General features: G+C 48.9%; 1 protein-coding gene across 1 annotated transcript; it reads left to right on the top strand.

The window, feature by feature from the left end:
- Positions 1–238: 238 nt before the first annotated feature.
- Positions 239–19105, top strand: Acp6 (acid phosphatase 6, lysophosphatidic). The gene is made up of 10 exons (XM_005084228.4): positions 239–844; positions 8124–8252; positions 8366–8496; positions 8816–8892; positions 11933–12020; positions 12404–12536; positions 14389–14489; positions 16697–16792; positions 18111–18276; positions 18918–19105. The coding sequence occupies exons 1-10, from the start codon at positions 647–649 to the stop codon at positions 19053–19055; spliced, it is 1257 nt and encodes a 418-aa protein (XP_005084285.1). The 5' UTR covers positions 239–646; the 3' UTR covers positions 19056–19105.
- The last annotated feature ends 270 nt before the right edge of the window (positions 19106–19375 follow it).

Raw genomic sequence — 19375 nt, 5'->3', positions numbered from 1 at the left:
CATTCCCATTAATTGCCTGGGGACCCTTGGCTGCCTCAGCCTGAAGATTGGTGGAGTGGGGGAGGGGGTGAGGGATAAGAGGTGGGGGTGGAGCGGGACCTTAAGAGCAGAGCATCTGGCGTCGGGCCGAACTGCCCTCCCTGGGGCCTCGGCCGCGCGCAGCATTGTGGGATTTGTAGTTCTTACAGTTCTGAGTTTCCAGCTGGGACGACGTCTCGGGACTCACTCTCCCATGCTCCTGTGCCGCAGGCTTGGATGGGGCAGGTCCTTGGGAGGGCAAGAAATTGCTTGGGAGCTCAGTTATTAAATGTGAACCCGAGTCCCGCGTGTCCGTGGAACTTCTACTGTTGCGGCTTCCCCTCCACCTTCTCTGAAGTGCAAGTTTCAGGTCTTCGGGGCTGCCCTGACTGAGCCTGCAGTGGGAGCGACTGGCGTCGGCTGGGCTTAACCTACCAGGCAGTCTTTCTGCTCCCTTACGTTTCTCTCCACCAGGCGCCCGCCCCTCTGGCTTCAGTGTCGCTAGGTCGCCCCTCTGGAGTCACTTGTTTCTGAGGGCTGGAAGTGCTTGCCCTCCAGTCACTGCGAACTTCGGGGAGGCTGTTGAACCCCGGCGCCTGCTGAACCCTCAGCTTCCAGAGCCTCCAGCATGCGCGTGTGGGCCCCCGTGGGCGTCCTGGCCTCGTTGGCTTACTGCTTCCATCAGCGGCGGATAGCTCTGGCCGAGCATCGGGCGCCTGGTGGCCAGCATCCGGTGGACCGCAGCCTACTGGAGCTGAAAATGGTGCAGGTTGTGTTTCGACACGGAGCACGGAGTCCGCTCAAGCCGCTCCCGGTGGAGGAGCAGGTGAGAGGCGGCCCACTTAGATGCTGGTGGGACCCACCTTCGGGTTTCCCCTGGCCGCAGAGGGGCTCGGGCTGGGTTCAGACCAGAGGAAAACAGCAGTAGACTGTCTCACAGGCTGTGACCTGGAGTCCTCTTCCCTATCTTCATCCCCCGCTCCACCAATGTATAATCCTTCCTAGCTAGGGCAGCTCCCCCAAACTTTCAGTTTCCAGGCGCAGTGTAACTTTTAAAAGATGCATAGGAATCGCCTAGAGAATCTAAATGCAGATGTGGAGTTGAGTTGCATTTAGCAGTTACGTGTTTGCGTGAGCTTGAGTTCAAGGGTACAGTGGACCTTGTAAGTGCCTGTTTCGATGGTTGTTAGTTGCAGAGACCTTTGTACCAGAGGCCACCCTAAGTGCTGTCACTGAGCAGAACAGGCTGGTGCCTTGGGGACCAGATATTAATATAGATTTTCTCAGGGCTTGCTGGAATCCATTTGAGATCTATTAGTGACTGAGCAGTGTATCTTGGGGCTCTTTACGTTTTAGGTTTAGAAATCTTGGAAGCCAATAAAAAATTAAATTTGCTAGTCTTGTGGCTGTAAGTCAGGCTAATTATGATTAAAGCACAAGTAGTTAGCTTTTTGTTTATAAAATGATTGCCTGCCGGGTAAGAAAGAATAGGGCACCAGAAGTTCCCAAGTGTTGAATTTATCGGTGAAGTGTATATTTGTTCAGTTGGATATACTCTTCATGATCATATCTGCTTCCCTGAAATGCTGTGAGTTTTATCTTCATATCATGAAACCCAAGATCCTGTCTTTAAAGAGGGTCAGCTATGAAAAAGCCAAGCCTCTAGGGCACTGTGGGAAAGACTTAATTACCACGTCTCTAGTTGACCTATACTACTATACTATAGTAGTTAGCTATACTACTTTCTGTCTGGTACTGCACTTTTCTTTTTGCTTCTTTGATCCCTGCCCCCTCCTTGTAGGGTCTTTAAAATTAGGTTTTGAACGTTTTCTTATTATTTTGTCCACACATGGCCCATCTCTTTGTAGCCCTGTCCTCTATTTCATCTTACAGAGTGTTAGATATATTGACGTTTCAGACAGAATTCTCTGTGACAGCAGAGAATAAAGTTGTCTGTCTAGATCTGGCCCCAGTGTATACAGACAGTGCAAGCACCTGTCTAAGTCAGCCTGCACTGGTCAACTCTATACAGAAGTGGCTTCACTGGCATGCTTTGACAAGGTGTTACCATTCTGTGTTGAGGGAACTGGGAAAAACCATCCCACTCAATCCATTACCGGGAAGGTATTAGTTACATTACTCCAGCTTCACTTGGAATTGCAAATAGATTTAAATCCTTGTGTGTGTACAAGTGGGTATGTGATGGGAATCTTACACCTTTATGGTGGAAGATACTGAGAATCCCAGCTTCACTTCTCTGTATTGTTTTGGAGGCTGTCCTGCTGTCCTGGAACTCACTCTGTAGATCAGGCTGGCCTTGAACTCACAGAGATCCGCCTGCCTCTGCCTCCTGAGTGCTGGGATTAAAGGCAAGTGCCACCAAGGCACGGCTGATACTTTAAGATTTTAGGGCGCAGGGGGGTGTTGCAGGTGCCTGAGAAGCCAGAGAAAGGCATCAGATCTCCTGGAACTGTAGTTATAGGCGGTTATGAGCCTCGAGATGTGGCGGCCGAGAACAGGCTGCAGTCCTCAAAGCAAGCACTCTTGACTGCTAAATTGTCTCCCCAGCCCTAGGTAGAAGCTTTAAACATGCTGGTTTTCCTGGACAAAGTTCTGTGTGTAAAAGCCGGGGGTGGGGGGCTGGGAGCAGGGGGGGGTGTAGAACCAACTTGCTGGCTGTGCGTAAATGTCATCAGCCTCCTGTGACTTGTTTCTGGATGTCCTCCCAAGTTTTCTTTTCAATACCCATAGTCATTGATATGTCTGGTCTCTTTTATTCTGCTGTTATTGTCAGAGCAGACTTCGTGGCAACAGTTATAAAACTAAAATTACCTTTGCTACATTTTCTGATTTCTGACTAGCTTATAGATAAACATGTTATCATCATTTCAGCTTTCTCACAGACCCTTACAAAGTGGCATTGTTTAAGAGGAGATGCTTTGCTGAATTGTGTTCGTGTGGTTTGGGCAACAGTTGTTCTATCCTTCCAAAAGACTGTGCTTTGGAAATAAAATTGTGGCACTAGGTTGAACATATTTCTGACCTTCAGAGTAGCTCCAAATTCACTTTCAAGCAATAAAAGCTCCTGGCTCTGCTTTCAACTTTTCCCCAGCTTCTTCCAGACAATGTCAAGATGACCCCGTGTAGGGCGGTTCTTCAACCTTTTGAACATAAAGTTCAACCTACCCCGTTTCCTCATTGTCTTCTCTGTCTCTGACAGTATAGATGAGTGGGAACCAAAACTCAGCCGAGAGAAGTATTTATGAAAGATGTGTTGTTCATTCATTCCTCTGGGGTGAAGATTCTAAATCCTGGCAGGATATTGAATTCTACTGGGGTAGCATTCATGCCCAAGGGCCACAGCAGTGGCTCAGAAGTGAAGAGCACTTAATGCTCTTGTAGAGGACTTTGGTTCAGTTCCTAGCACCTGGATGGCTGTTCAAAATTGTGTGTCCGATTCCAGGGGCACTGCTGCACTCTGGGCTCTGTGGGCACGAGGCACACATGTGGTGCTCAGATACATGTGCAGGCAAAACACGCACACACACACACACACACACACACACACACACACACACACACACACACACACACACACACACGCACTATGCATGCATGCCTGGGTCTTCCTGCAGATCCAGACTTAATCGGTGCATGGTATGTAGGCGTTGCAGGAGCATCTCTTCTCTGGTGCTTTAGAACTATCTGGGCTCCATAGTGCTGAGAAGTAGAGACCCCACACCACAGAAATCCAGATGCGATTGACCCAGAATGAGGCTTGGACATCAGCATCTTAAACATTCCTTGTGAGCTGGGTGGTGGTGTTATACGCCTTCAATCCCAGCACTTGGAAAGCCAAGACAGGTTGATCTCTGTGAGTTCCAGGCCAGCTTGGTCTACTGAGTGAGTTCCAAGACAGCCTCCAAAGCTACAGAGAAGCCCTGTCTCAAAAAAACAAAAAGAAAGAAAGAAAGAAAGGAAGAAAGAAAGGAAGAAAGATTCCTTGTGATGCCTTGCGTATAACCAAGGTTTAAAACCATTGCTTTTTATTCCATAAAATCTTCACCTGGAAGGGTGTTGGTATATTTTTGTATTTTTTTTCTTTTTCCTGGGCTGTAGTCTATCCACCCCACACCCAGCCTTCCCAGGGTGTTTATGCTGTGTTGAGGGAGCAGGGAGAAACAGTTCCACAGAACTTATTGCTGTGACAACTGGACAGATGTCCTTTACATCTGCTGTCCTCTTTATGAGGCCCCGTGGGAGGAATTTGTCTGTTGGCTTTAAGGGTGATGTACTTCTCCTGAGCCGTTGTCTTGCTTGTATCCTTGAGCTGGTCTAGCATCGTTCTAAAAGCAGTTTAGTCCAGAACCTCTAGTCCCCCACAGTCAACATTCGACTCCTCGCCACGTGCACCTTCAGTAGCCTGACCACTGCGACCATTTTTGTCCCTACACTTGTTTGTTGTCATCTTTCCTACATCCCAGCTCTCGGGAGGCAGAGACAGGCGGACTCTGTGAGTTCGAGGCCAGCCTGGTCTAATTTAAAGTTAGTTATTTTAAATTATATTTTCTTTTCTTAAGGGTTTTTCTTATAGTTTGTGTGTATATGTGTGTTTGCCTCCGTGTGTGTCTCAGCACCATGAGAGTGCCTGGTGAGCGTGGAGGCCAGAGAGCATCAGGTCCCCTGAAACCGGAGTTATAGAAGGTTGCAAGCCTCCGTGTAGATGCTGGGAATTGAATCCCTGACTTCTGGAAGACCAATAAGTGCTCTTAACCACTGAGCCATCTCTCCAGCCTCCTAATTTTCTCTTTAAAGATGATGTGTATATAGATGAAGTAAAGCTATCAAGTTAGTCTCTCCCCTGCCTCCATCCTCTGAAACAGGATCTTGTTTTGATGCCGAGATGGTCCTGGAACTCACTTTTGTAGCTCAGGTTGGCTTTGGACTCAAAGCAGTCTTGCCTCAGCCTTCTTTCACTATGCCTGGTCTGGGTTTGCCTTTACCACTCGGAAACTGAACAGCAGGAATGAGGGGGTGGGAGTCAGGGGTGAGGAACAATCTATGAATGGGTATGTCATCCATACATGAATATCTGGATCATGTGCTTAGGCTCAGCGTGACCTGGACATCAGGAATTGTTCCTGTTGGTGAATGTGCTCAGAGGTTACCTAGTGAGTCTGAGTGGCCCTGTGGACCCAAATGTCACATTCTGTGCTCCACACTGGACTTAACCAAAGTGGAGGCTTAGTCTCAGCTCTAAAACAATTTACATATGGTGAAGGAGAGACTCGGAGCATCCAGATCTGACTCACAAGAATGTGCAGAGCGCCCCGGAACACGAAGGAGGCAATTACCCTCCCCTGACCCCAAGTGATCACAGCTTCCCTGCACTTCCGCTTGCACCCTGCCCACAAGCTCAAAGCCAAAGCCGTATCCGTCCTTATTCTTTCTGCTTACCTCTCAGCCCCACCCCCAAGTGGAGGTGTCTGCCCACTTCCTGTATTCCTGCTGCCTCAGATGGAGCCTCGTAGGTCTCGCTGACGTGTTCAGACCAGCTCTTCTATGTCAGTTGTAACTGTGACATGCACCATTGGCGTTCAGACCACTCTGTGACGCCTTGTTCCTTTCACACCTGCTGTGGGTGTGCTGGGCCTCTGGGGCTCTGGGCACCTACTCCCACTTCAACTGGAAAAATTGTCATTTTCCTTTTATATACTGTTCTGAGGCTACCTCCTCCCAAGTTCAGGGGTTTGCTTCTCTGCATCCCTTGCAAATATCATTCCTTGGGAAACTTCTGACTCTGCAGCCAAAGTGTTGGGCTTTGAGCTATGCAGCTGCATTTGGCATCTTGGAGGACAGACCAGCTCCTGCTATGTCATCACTATCATTTACAATCAAGGCTTCCTTCCTCTAAGCTGAAAACCTAGGGAAGGCCAGATCAGGTTACCTTTGTGCTATCTTCCCCAGGATCTGGGAGATCATCAGAGCTGATAATAGTATCCAAACTAGAAAACCAATAGATGACTCTATTTCTCTTCCCCAGAAGCTGTCTATAGAGCAGGATAGATTAGTAGAGGAACTTGCCTGGTGTGGTTTGATGAAGGCTTTTAAACAGCCAGTGAAACTGCTGTGTAAGCTCAGGCCATGGCCACGGCTTTTTGATTGCATGCTATGAATGAGAGTTTGCTTCAAGGACCGGGACCGTGGGGAGCCGGGGGTTTGGATTTTAGAGCATTGGGAAGAGGAGCCAGTGTATGGACTAGACCATTATTGGTTCTCAACTTGGGGGTCAAATGACCCTTCCACAGGGGTCACCTAAGGCCATCAGAAAATAGATATTTACATTACGATTTATAACCTGTTATTCCCAGTCCTCAGCACCTCCAAAGAGACCACCAAGGAGCCAGCTGCCCGAATGCAAGTGCACAAGGTTTCTTTATTGAATTCAAGCCAGCCGAGGCAGGGATCTCCTCCCACAGACTGACGCAGCAGCTGCAGGAGGTCTCGAGCCTCATAAGGGAGGGGTTTATTTTTTTATTTTTATTTTTGGTTTTTCGAGAAAGGGTTTCTCTGTATTGTTTTGGAGGCTGTCCTGGAACTCGTTCTGTAGACCAGGCTGGCCTCTATCTCCCGAGTGCTAGGATTAAAGGTGTGTGCCACCACCGCCCCGGGTGCGAGGAGTTTATAAAGGAAAAGATCACAGAATAGGGTTGGCTACAGAGTTCAGGGGTACTGGGGACCTTCCAGGGGTTTGTTTATCTCTTGTACCATTTGTGCCCATAAAAGTTGTTTTTCAACTTTTCAGGTTGGTTGACCTGGGTCAGGGCGATTTGTCTCCCCTTCCCCGCCTGTGGGGGTTGGGGGGCATTTGTAGTTCTCACCTTCCTGCCTGTCAGCTTTTCCGGGTGGATGGTGTAAGCCATCTGCACAGGCCACGGGGTCAGGTTTTCTTACATAGTGCTGTTTTTGGACCTTTTTCTCTAGGATGACTCTGGTTTGGCCTTTCAAACCATAGCAAAACTATAGTTGTGAAATAGCAATGAAAATAATTTTCTGATCGGGGGTCACCACCACAAGAGGAACTGTATTAAAGGGTTGCAGCATTAGGAGGGGTGAGAACCACTGGACTAGAAGATCATCACGTCTCACTCCTCAGGAGTGAAAGCCTCATGGGTCGGTTGAGATGTGAGGCCCGTGATGCTTTGAAAATCATCCAGTTGAGGCAGGAGCCAGATTGTGAGGACTGAAGGAAGACGGGAGAGAAACAAAGGTGTCTGTAGACAGCAGCCACTTGTTTCAAAACTGGAGAAGTGAAAAGGAAATGGCCATAGCAACTCTGGGCCTTAAGCAGAGTCCGAGGTGTGGGTGTGGGGCATGGAAGCTACATTGATTCCTTAGAAATTGTTTCCAACATGGCAGCCACTGAGATCTCGTTTAAGTCATTCGTTTACCCCCTCGTTCATTCACTCACCGATTCACTGAATCGCTGTATGTCAAGCAGCCTGCCTACTTCTCCCTTTTTTAGGGGTTAGTGTGACCACAGCACTGTAAGTGTGAGTCTTAGTATGCCACCAATAGGACTTGAGCTAAGGACACCGGGAATGGTAAATCATGGTCATTTCTTCCTTTAGTGGGAGGTAGAGTGTAGTTGGAGGTTTCTTGTCCCGCCCTCCAGTATTGTTGGCCAATGGCTCAGGCATATTGCTGACTAGCTCTCATAATTAAATTAATCCATTTTTACTGATCTGTGTATCATCACATGGTCATGGCTTACCGGGAATGTTCTGACATCCTACCCCTTTGGCGTCTACATGCTGTCCCTCTCACTCCACCTTCTCTCTGTTTGGATTTCCTACCTATCTATATTCTGTCCTGTCATAAGCCAAAACAGCTTTGCTCACCAACCAGTAAAAGCAACACACGCAGCATACAGAAGGCCATCCGCATCAGTAGAGTTCAGGGTTCTCTCCTTCCTTTCCAAGGAGGGGTTGCAGGCCTAGTGCCGAGCGATTCCAGTCATGTATTCCAGGGGCCACAGGGTGTTAGGGCTGTGAGTTTCAAGAGCGTTTATTTAACTAGATATCATTTTTTTATGGCCACAACAGGTGGAGTGGACCCCCAAGCTTTTAGAGATCCCACCTCAAACTCAGTTTGAGTACACTGTCACCAATCTAGCTGGTGGCCCCAAACCTCATTCTCCTTATGACTCGGAATACCACAAGACCACCCTGAAGGTAAGTGATGCTGCTCTGCTCTGTGAAGCCCACTGTAGAGCTGCAGGGATTTTTCTCTGGGCTGAGTTGAGCCGCCAGGTGTCCAATCTCTCTCTCTCTATGCCCCGCTTTAGGGTGGTGTGTTTGCTGGGCAGCTGACCAAGGTGGGCATGCAGCAGATGTTTGCCCTGGGCGAGAGACTGAGGAAGAATTACATGGAAGATATCCCCTTCCTTTCACCTGTCTTCAACCCACAAGAGGTCTTGTGAGTCATAGACAGGGAGATACCCATTTCAGGTCTTGAGCATCCACAACGTGTCCTGACTCCCACTCCCATCCAAGGTGGTTTGGGGGACAAATTGCCACTGTGTAGTTACCCTTGTGTCATAAGCTTCTGTGAACAGGTAGTCACTGAAGGTCACAGCCATCGGCCTTCAGGTCCCTGGTCGCAGCCAGTCTGTAGGAAGGGTTCCCTTCCCATGGTGTCCCGAATGTGGCTTTGAGAGGTTTACACCTGCTCCATTCCCAGCTGTTCTGCGTTCCTGTGTGAGCATCTCTGCCTCTGCATGTTCATTTCCCCCCAGTGTTCGCTCCACCAACATTTTTCGGAATCTGGAATCTACTCGGTGTTTGCTGGCTGGGCTTTTCCAACATCAGAAAGGTTTGTGTTTGGGTCTGAAAGTCACCCCTGTGCCAGAGGAACTCTTTCTTCTCACGCCCAACGCCCTTTCATTCCCTCTGTGCCTTTCTTGATCCCTCCTGCACCCATGACTTCTAGTTGCTCGTATCTCAGGGGGGGCCTTCATCGTCCATGCCTTGGTCGTCCTTGCCAACCTGACCTCCACGGCGAGCAGGAATTGGGTATACCTCCGCCTCCTGACTCCCTGGGCTTCCACACTAGCTGTATAAGTAACCCTGCCCAGTCTTGTGAGCAGTAGTGAGGCATTACTGAAAAAGAGGGTGAGGGGCACTCTTAGCTGGGACTACAGACTGCTGTCATCACTCTGATCTTGGTGATAATCCTTGATGCAGCCCAGATCGTATCAGCCGTGTTCTACTAAGCCTTGCTTGGTTGAGAAATTTACTCAGTTCGAGTCTCAACATATTTAATCAGTGAACGATTACAGTCATCAGTTTCAAAACTTTTCACCTGTGAGGGCTGTATGTCTTCCTTCCTGGATCCCTTGCGAGACCTGACAAAAGCAGCTCAAGGGAACACAGGTTCACCCTGGCTCGCGTGTTCAGAGTGATGGGAGGCTGCCTTGTCAGGAAGATGAGGTGTGCTTGCAGTAGCGGGGAAGCAGGAACATCCTGCAGAGGCTCCTCTGTGTCTCCCCCTGTGGCTGCCCGAGTGTGGTAGTGAGTGTTCACGTTGTGACAGACCAGGACACATGCCAGGCAGAGACAGGTGTATCCTGCAGAGGCCTGCCGCCACTAATCTAAGCGACAGCCAGGCCCCACTTTGTCAGGGTCCCACATGTTCCCATACTTGACCTTCCCTCTAGGGAACAAGTGTTCAAAACAGGAGCCTGTGATTCAGACCAGTTACAGATACAAACCCTACCAGGGCTTTTGACCTCCAAATGAGGCTGTTTGTATTTGATTCAAATCCACATGGAAGTACTCTTTTGAATTTCAGATAATCATGACCTAACTGGTCTGACCTAACAGATATTAAGACAGGAAAGCTGCTACATAGCAAAAATGGTTGTTTTGTTGCTTCTAGAAGTATCTTAAGTGGAAATAAAGTTTCCATCAAACTTTGAAGGACAGTAGGACCATCAGGCCAGAGGGCTTTGGGGCTGCTGCTAACCCTGACTGAAGCCCGGCGCCTCACACACTGTGCCTAGCAAGCCAAGCAAACAGGGCAGACTGCCCCTTTGTGGGAACCCTCAGGCCTGGCCTTAAGAAAGTTCCTCCTTTGCTCATCTCCAGAAAGACAAATGTCCCCTTCCCAGGGTAGCTGAGATGCTTCTGAGTCACCTGTGGTCCTTCTCCGTGGGATGCAGGATGCAGACTGAGGATGCCCCGGGTTCTAGCAGGGAGGGCACCAGCTGCCTCGTGCCTTGGGTGGTGACTCCCTGAGTTATTGGAAGCCTGGTGAAACTTCCCCCAGAGATAATCTGTGCCTTTCTTAGTACCAAGAACTGCAGAAGCCGCTGCCACTCAGGAATAGGGCGACTACAGACTGGCTTTCAGAGTGGAACCCTGCAGAGTGCCAGAGCTGGCTAGGTATAAGCTAGAAGGCAGCAGACTGTGCAGGAAGCTGGAGATGGTCCATCTGCCCACTTGCCAGTCAGTCGTTAAATGCAGATTGCCTGCTCAGGTATGCCTTAGTCACCATTAGCGTATTCCAATGCCTTGCCAGCAGGAGAAGACTGCAGATGGACATGGGTTCATAGAGTTACGTTAGAGGTTCATACCATGGTTATTATCCTAACACATGAAGCATTGTTCTAAAAACTTTGCATATGTTGTGGAGCAGACACCATCAACTCCTTTTACAGATAAGAGAACTAATGCAAAGAGAGGCTGGGTAGCTTGCCCAGGAGCCCAGATCTGGAGATGGGATTGATGGGATTCAAGTTCTGGCTGTCTGGCTTCAAAGTCCATATTTGTCACCTTGTCAGCTGCTCCTCTGAGGATGGGCACATCTGGGACGTCTAGGCAGGGTCTTTGGTAGCTTGTCTGGTTTTTGTTTTTAAGTTTACTTATGTGTGTTTCATGTATGTGTGCCATCATACATGCATGGTGACCAGAGGATAACTTGTAGAAGTCCTTTCTCCTCCACGATGTGGGTTCCGAGGACTAAACTAGGGTTGTCAGGCTTGGTGACAAGTGCATTTACCCACTGAGCCTTCTCATTGATACTAATGCTGTGTGTGTGTGTGTGAGACAGAGAGACAGAGAGACAGAGACAGAGACAGAGAGACTGACTGACTCATGTAGTCCAGGCTGGCCTCAAACTCAGTGTATAGTGGAGGCTGGTCTTGAGTAGCTCGTCTTTCTGCCTTTCCTCTCCAAGTACATTGGTAACAATTTTGCACCACCATGCCCAACCTTAATCTGTTCCTTTCTGAACATATCTTACAAGATCCCAGAATTCTTCAGAGGGGTTCCCAGGAGCTAAAGAAATAAGGATGATGGGACATGTACATGGGCTTTGGGCTCACCTTGTGGACACTGACATGTTTCTTTATTATGTTATATAGTAATGAGTGGGTGGGGGTGGGTGACGGGGTGTTCTGTTGCTTTGAAAATCAGAGTCCCTCCACTTTGATCCACTGTGGATTCTGAGCTGAGTGGTTTAGTAGCCTTGTGATAAGATACTGTGTTGGTCTGCGAAAGTGAATTTTGGGAAACAAGAAAGTAACCCGATTCCGATGAAGCAGAGCCAGCCATTCTGTAATAGAACACCCACAGCCGGGTCTTGATTGTGCCCTGGGCAGGGAATCTTTGGAATGAGTCAGAGAAGCACCTGTGTGATCCAGGTCTGTGCATGTTCTAGTCTGTGGCCCAGAACAAAGCTACTGTGTCACCCAGCGCTTGGAGGAGAGCTGTGGGCAGAACCGGGGCAGGGTGACCTTGGGATCTGCCACTTAGGTCAGCTCTGTAGACAAAGGGACACAGAAGGCAGGAGTGGGGGTGTTTGGGAGAGTGAGCTACGGTCCCAACCACCTGTGTTTCCTTCCTCCTTCCAGGATCTGTCACCATCCAAACTGATGAGGCAAACTCTGAAGTCCTGTACCCCAACTATCAGAACTGCTGGGTCCTGAGAGAGAAGACCAGGTAACAGGCTTTTCTAGTTCTTACTGGCATCTGCCAGTGCTCAGGCACTTCTGGGGTGCACTAAGACCATATTCCAGAGCAAAAAAGAATGGCGTTTCCACACAGATCTGAGTTATGCATTGGTTTTGGTAAAACAGGTAGCAACATCAGAAGAATAGGATTTGGAAAATTCAGCCTTTTATTCTAACCCTAATTCTTGCTCACTTACATTTATAAGTCGTTTAACTTCTTACAGCCTTAATTTTGTCATCTGTAAAATGGGAATAATATTGCTAACAACACCAGGCTGGTGTAAGGATTACACGGGATGATAAACATTGAACACAATACATTTTGTAAATCACTGATCACTGTACAGTAGTAAGAGCTTGTGGTTTTGGCAGAGGCCGGAAGAAGACTGCCATTTTGCAGCCAGGGATGGCTGAGGATTTGGAAAAGGTGAAGGCAGGTGTGGGTATCAGCAGTGGTGATGAGGTGGACTTCTTCATTCTCCTGGACAACGTGGCTGCAGAGCAGGTAGGGTAACTGTTTCCCCTGGTTCCCGGGGAGCCATGGGAATGGACTTGCTCCTGACTTAGAGCTGGCTGGAAGGCCTGTGTCTGAGGCTGCTCTAATAGGATTTGCAAATGGAATGGATGTGGGGACCCAAGGGCCCAGAGCAACCAGGAAAGGATAGGACCAATCGGATGACTCCATCCAGGACCCAGACAGCCAGTTCTAGATCAGTTTCTGGAAGTATTTCCCACACCCCTTGGCCTGTGTGTATTCGGGAGAGTAGGGAACAGGTGAATAGGAAGCATGTTAAAGAATATGCATACCCTTTTTCAGTGTACAAATACCCGTGTGTGGAAGCCAGAGCATGACCTCACGTGTCCTGCAGAAGACATCCACCTTGGTTTTTGAGATGGTCTCTAACTGATCTGGAGCTTGCCAAGTATGCTAGGCTGTCTGCTTAGGAAACTCCAGAGATCTGCCTGTCTCTCTACCCGCAGGGCTGGAATTGTAAGCAGGCTCAGGTGATCAAACTCAGGTCCTCAAGCTTGGATGGCAACCACCTTACTAAGTGATCTATCTCCCCAACCCAATTTTTGGCTTTCTTTGAAACAGTGTCTAACTATACAGTATCTAAGGATTGCCTTCAGCTCTTTCTGAGTGCTGGGGTCACAAGTGTGTGCCGCCCGCCATGCTTTACTTGTAAATTTTAGGGTCCCTCTTTATCTGTGTCACTTTCTAGAGAACTTGTATGAGTATCAGCATACACACACACAGTCACACACACTCACACATGCTCACACGCACACACACTCAATAACAGTGAATTGATAATATAAAACTTTGAGATGCCCGTAAAGTAATCTGGTTAATCTGTTAGTCTGTTTTCCTCAAATTGATTTAGCCATAGAATCTTTTTATGTACTAAAAATATATTACACATATTACATTTTATGAATGCATATAACATTTTATGTGATATGTACATATTATTAAAGTGCATTGAAATATATACTACATTTCATGCAATAATAGCATCACACACTGGGAACCCTTCTGTGGATTGAAAGGCTGGATGCCCAAAGGCAGTGCAGGTGTCTTTTTCTTTCTCTTACAACAGTGACAATGCCCCCCCAGGCATCCCTGTGCCTTGTGCTTATGTGTAGTAAATTTAAGTTTATATGGCAAGGGTTCATGAAACGTATTTCTATGGCATACAGTTTCTAAAATCATTTTAGGGAAAATAAAAATCAAATGAAATTTTTTAATTCCTTGGTTTATATTTTATTTTTTAAAAGTTAAAAATTGTTAGGAGCCATCATGGGGTGGGAAGCAGTCTTTACAATCCCGTGCCTGTATGGGGCTGGAGAGATGGCTCAGCAGTTAAGAGAACTGACTGCTTTTCAGAGACCTGGATTCAATTCCCAATGACAGTTCACACCTGTCTGTAACTCCAGTTCCAGGGCGTCTGCACCCTCACACAGACATCATGCAGGCAAACACCAAAACACCAGTACACATAAAGTAAAAATAAATCTTTAAAAAAAATAAAAAACAAGCCGGGCGTTGGTGGCGCATGCCTTTAATCCCAGCACTCAGGAGGCAGAGGCAGGCGGATCTCTGTGAGTTCAAGGCCAATATGCTCCACAAGAGTTATTTCCAGGACAGCCTCCAAAGCCACAGAGAAACCTTGTCTTAAAAAACCAAAAAACAAACAACAAAAAAAGCCCAACAATTCTGTGCCTATAGATCTTGATAAATTCAAAGTTTTAGAGGGCCCTGGGGTCATAGGTTCCCCAGGAAGAAACGTAGAGGCCACCTGGTGCCGTGGTAGGTAAGAAGTGTTTTCCTGTAACATCGGCGGTGACCATTTCAGGTGCACAGCCTCCTCAGCTGCCCGGCACTGAAGCGGTTTGCCCAGATGATTGAGCAGAGGGCTGTGGACACAGCTGTGTATGTGCTGCAGCAGGAAGACAGGTGAGAGGCTACAGGTGATTCTTGGTCAGTGGCAGGGATAGGGGAGGTGGTGGGAGTCGTCAGGCTGCCTCACCCCGGAGGTGAGAGCCCTGTCTGCTAGCCTACCCTCAGGCCTCTGCTCTTACTTCTGAGCTGGGGCTGGTGACCTGGTCCTCCATTGAGTCTCCTCTTTTGCTTCACTTTTCAAAAGCGTGAGTGGAGTGCGTGGAAGGAGGAGGCGTCATTATGCTACACTCCGTTGACCACAGCTCACTTGAATAATTCCCCGTTCTCTCCGGGTGGGATGCATCCTTCATTCTTTGCTGCTTTTCTAGGTAAAGGAACTGGACAGAACCCACAGAGCCCTGCTTTGATCTGAGCACGGCTGTGGTGGAGGGCCGGCCTGAGAGGCTGGCTGCTTTTCCTTGGCTCATTTGGCAGGCAGCAGAGCCAGGACTTGCTCTCACATCCTCCGACCCATTTGCTAGGTCTGGTTGGGACTTGGCATTCGGTGCTGGAATGCCCACTGCACTGCTTTTTTTCTTTCTATTTAAGAGCATTTGGTTTGCACTAGGAATAGGTGACTTGGAAGCAGTTAAGACAAAGGGAGGGGATAGTCTGGGGCTGTGCTGGGGGAGGGGAACTGTTAACGTTCCAAGAATCTGCAGGGTCTGTTGCATGAGCCCCTGGTCGCATTGGCTTGGAGTCAGCATGCCCATCTGTGTAGTAGTCCCGGGCATCCAGAAGTTCTCCAGCCAAGCTACTCAGCTGGGACTCAGCAGCTTCCAAGTTTTGTTCATGACGTGGTCCCACCAGACCTAAACTGCCACTCACTGCCCTCGCTGCTACCAGTCCACACATAAACATACCTGGGACCACCTCGGGCTCCATGGGGGCATGGTCTGTGGCAGCCTGGTCTTTGTGCGTCATGAAGCAGCTGTGGGCACTATGCACACAAAAGGGTGTGGGCATGGTCTCTAAGACGGGACAGACAGGAGGCTCGTATTTCCGCCACATCGTGGCGTGCCTTCTTCTGACCCATCCTTCTTCCCGTTTTTATCAGTTTCAATAAACTGATGTTTCCTTCAAGGTCAAATGATCCAACGTCACAGTACAGTCTGGACTGTCTGGGCCTGTGTACCTGTCACATGCAGTATTGGTTCCCTCCCCTTTACCCATTTCTTACCATGCCTTCAGTTATAAAGGTAGCAATTTCTTTTTTTTTTTTTTTTTTTTTTGGTTTTTCGAGACAGGGTTTCTCTGTGGCTTTGGAGGCTGTCCTGGAACTCGCTCTGTAGACCAGGCTGGCCTCGAACTCACAGAGATCTGCCTGCCTCTGCCTCCCGAGTGCTGGGATTAAAGGCATGCGCCACCAACGCCCGGCTAAAGGTAGCAGTTTCTAAGACAGATCTACTCCGATCATGTCTGCCTCCTCCTTTGTGATTGAGTACTGGATCTCCTAAGAGTAGTGGGTTTTGTTTTAGTTTTTGGAGCGTCCTCCCCAATAGAAAGCACGAGGCACACTCCCAGATAAACCTTTGTCACTTGCCAGCCTGTCTTTGCTTTGCTCAGTACTGAGAGGATATGCGTGGCATTACAGTCATCTGCGGTCATGGGATGAACCAGAATGAAAGTGGCAGGGGCATAGCTCTGAGCTCACAAAGTTAAAGTCTTTACCATGATTCAGTCCCGAAGGCGGAGCTGCATGCAGGGGCAGTTAGCAAGTGCTTTTCCTTTTGGGATTTCTGAGTCTTGTTTCCTCTGCCCTTCCCAGTTTTGCTGTTTTATTCCTCAAATCAAGGTGTGCTTCCTTTTTTTTTACATTTAATTATTGTGTATGCACATGCCCAGGTAAAATGTGCGCACGTGGAAGTCAGGACACTTGGGATCAAGTTGCTCCTTTCCAGTTCGTAGCTTCCCATTCCATCAGGCTCAGAAGGAAGTGCCTCACCCTCCGAGCCGTGTCCCAGCCCAGGGCCTAGTCCTTTATAGCTTCCGGCTCTTCTGTGGCCGTGTGCGTCCTGATGTGTGTATTGTTGGGAGTCCTTTCTCACAGAGAACACTCCAAGTCATGCGAAGCTCGTTCTCCCCGCCCTTGCCGTGCCCCCGCCTCCCTTAGCTTTTCCTCGGCTTCATCTGACTGCTCCTGAGGTCTTGGGAGGCAGAGCTGATGCCTCTTCTGGGTGCGGAGTGCCTGCTGGGCGCTTGAATGTTACTCAATCTCACAGGGAAAGCATCCAGATGGCAGTGGGCCCGTTCCTACACATGCTGAAGGGAAACCTGCTCAGAGCTGTGGACCCCACGACTCCACCCAGCAAGACCAGGTACCCAGCACAGTGAATGCTTGTGCCGTGGAGAGCCATGGGACCTCTGGCTGCCGGGAGGGACTCCAGGGGTGTGGGTCAAGAGCCAGGCTGCCTGGCTACAAGTAAATGCTTTCCAGGCCACGCGTCACCAAGCAGTTCACAACGTTTTGGCTTTTCTTCCTGCATGTTTTTATTTAATGTCTCAAAGTTATTGTCCCCTTCTTTTTTAAAAATTAATATCACACTGGTTAACTAGATACATTTAATATTCCACTGATTGCCTGGATACATTAATATCATACTGATTGACTTTTTAATAGTCCAAAACAATGATGACTTAGTTCAAATCCTTTATTCAGTATACAGAGGGTATGGTCACTGTACATTTTAAAAAATTGAAAATAGCTCACGGGCTTCTATCCCCACATTCCCAGAGCCTAGGACCCCAGATTTGGAATGCCATGTGTCCTGGGCACTTGCTCAGCAAATTGTGCTCTGCCAGCCGTGTTGTAACCTAAAAACTTGTTTAAGCTCCTGGCACTCCTATCCTCCTGAGGGAGACCTGCACTGTGACTAGATGCCTCTTAGCTAAAGTACTGCTGGAGTGTGAAGAGAGGGGTGAGGGTCAAATAACAGACTAAAAGTGTGTGACAGGTGCAGGGGGCCCAGCCTAGGGGTGAAACAGGCCTGGACTTGGAGCAGGACTCTGACAGTACCGTGTCCCTCCCTGTCCCTGCCACACCTCAGGGCACTGCATCTGTCATGCTTCTGCTGCCTTGGCACTCTCCATCCTGATCTGAGGAAGGACCTAGCGCCAGTCTCCTAGGCTGAGAGCCAGTAAAGTCCTTGAGAGAGAAATGCTGGCATCAAGCAGATACCATAAAAATGGCTTATTGTACTACTGATTAAAACTGCTTGGGAAATGTGTTGACAACACAGTATTCTTTTGAAATTAATTACAATTTCCAAACCTGCAAGGGGCAGGGGCTGCCCTACTACACACGAGTAGCCAAGGGTAGGAAGAAGGGGGTGACGGGATCCAAAGGAAGACAGGCCCCGGGCCGCCTGGGTTGTTTCTCCCTTGAACTCACGGGAGGGGGGTGAGGGGTGGGGAGGAGGAAGCAAGGAGAGTCGCTCCAGGGGTCCTTCTTCTCCACGGGACACGAGTAGGAGTGGGGTCCTCACCATCCGCTTCAGAGCAGTTTTAAACCAGCTCAGCCGACTGCTAGTGGCCTCTTGTTTCTGAGGCAGCTGCTGGTTTTCACTCAGAGGAGACAGGCGGCATCCTGGCCTCTGATCTCGCAAGCGGTTGTGGAGAACTGTTTCCTTCTTGCAGAAAGCTCTACCTGTATGCAACACATGATGTAACCCTCATGCCTATCCTGATGGCCTTGGGGATTTTTGACCGCAAATGGCCTCCATTTGCTGTTGACCTGACCATGGAGCTCTACCAGCATCGAGACTCTAAGGAGTGGTTTGTGCAGCTCTATTACCATGGGGAGGTAAGTAAGATCTCTGAGGTGGGGATAGTTGGTGGCTAAGCACCCAACCCCCTCCCACACAGTTTAGTGTCCAATGTCTCTTAGGCCCAGTGGAGTCCCCGGGTAGCCTCAGCCATCTGAATCCCACAGAGCTTGGGGTAGTAGTTGGCCTGTGGTAACTATGTACAGACCACATCTCAGGACTGTTACAGATTTTCCTTCCAGGAACAGGGCTACTCTCCAGCCTTCCTGAGGCTGTCTGTCAGGCACACTGTGATGCCAGGTACAGCCTGACTGTGAGACCCATTTTAGGAAGCCACTGAGGTGTCTGTACTGCCAGCATCTTGGTGTCTTGGCTAACCCATCACCATTGATGTCCGGGAGAGAAGCTGAGTACTATCCGGGATGGGACTGTTAACTCTTCCAGCTCAGGGCTAGGACTCAGCTAGGCTTTCCCAGCCTGCTCAGCCATCAGCATGTAGTGCTGGAAACTGTTGGTAGTGGTGCCTTCCTGGTCACTACATATGTGCTCATACATACTGATTCTGGCCCTTACATGTATGCTCATACATACTGCTTGGAGATGAGGCTGCTGGACTCAATTGAAGACAGCAAAAGGGTGGGGTCCTGTGCAGACCTGCTGAGTTCTATTTCTTCCACAGGAGCAAGTGCCGAGAGGCTGCCCCGACAAGCTCTGCCCGCTAGATAAGTTCTTGAATGCCATGTCAGTTTATGCTGTGAGCCCAGAGAAGTACCGCACACTCTGCTCCCAAGCACGAACAATGGAATGTGGAGAGTGACTCATTCACACAGACAAGTTGATCTTTAAATAAAGTGCCTTTATATAAAAGAGTGTCATGTTGACATCCAAGAGGGTTTCTCTACTTTATGACATGATTTCTTATTTTATGTATATGAATGTTTTGTAAGTCTGGTGCTACTTGCATGCCTGGTGCCCCATGGAAACTCGAAGGTGTTGGACCCCCTGGAACTAGAGAGCACCGTGTGGGTGCTGGGAACCGAACCCTGGTCTTCTGGAAGAATAGCCAGTGCTCTAACTGCTGGGCCATCTCTCCAGCCTCATGGCATTATTCCTAAGTCAGAGCATTGGTGTGAGCCT

The sequence above is a fragment of the Mesocricetus auratus genome, unplaced genomic scaffold (assembly GCF_017639785.1).
Source record: "Mesocricetus auratus isolate SY011 unplaced genomic scaffold, BCM_Maur_2.0 Super-Scaffold_100009, whole genome shotgun sequence".
In the NCBI taxonomy this organism is placed as follows: domain Eukaryota; kingdom Metazoa; phylum Chordata; class Mammalia; order Rodentia; family Cricetidae; genus Mesocricetus; species Mesocricetus auratus.
Note: the sequence above shows the minus strand (reverse complement) of the source record. Positions and strands in the feature narration are given on the sequence as shown.

Bases quoted from the DNA above. Each gene is read 5' to 3' on its own strand.
- Acp6 (XM_005084228.4), top strand. From the start codon at position 647: ATGCGCGTGTGGGCCCCCGTGGGCGTCCTGGCCTCGTTGGCTTACTGC. The intron at 8,253-8,365 runs GTAAGTGATGCT...GCCCCGCTTTAG, and splicing joins ACCACAAGACCACCCTGAAG to GGTGGTGTGTTTGCTGGGCA. The intron at 16,793-18,110 runs GTACCCAGCACA...TCCTTCTTGCAG, and splicing joins ACTCCACCCAGCAAGACCAG to AAAGCTCTACCTGTATGCAA.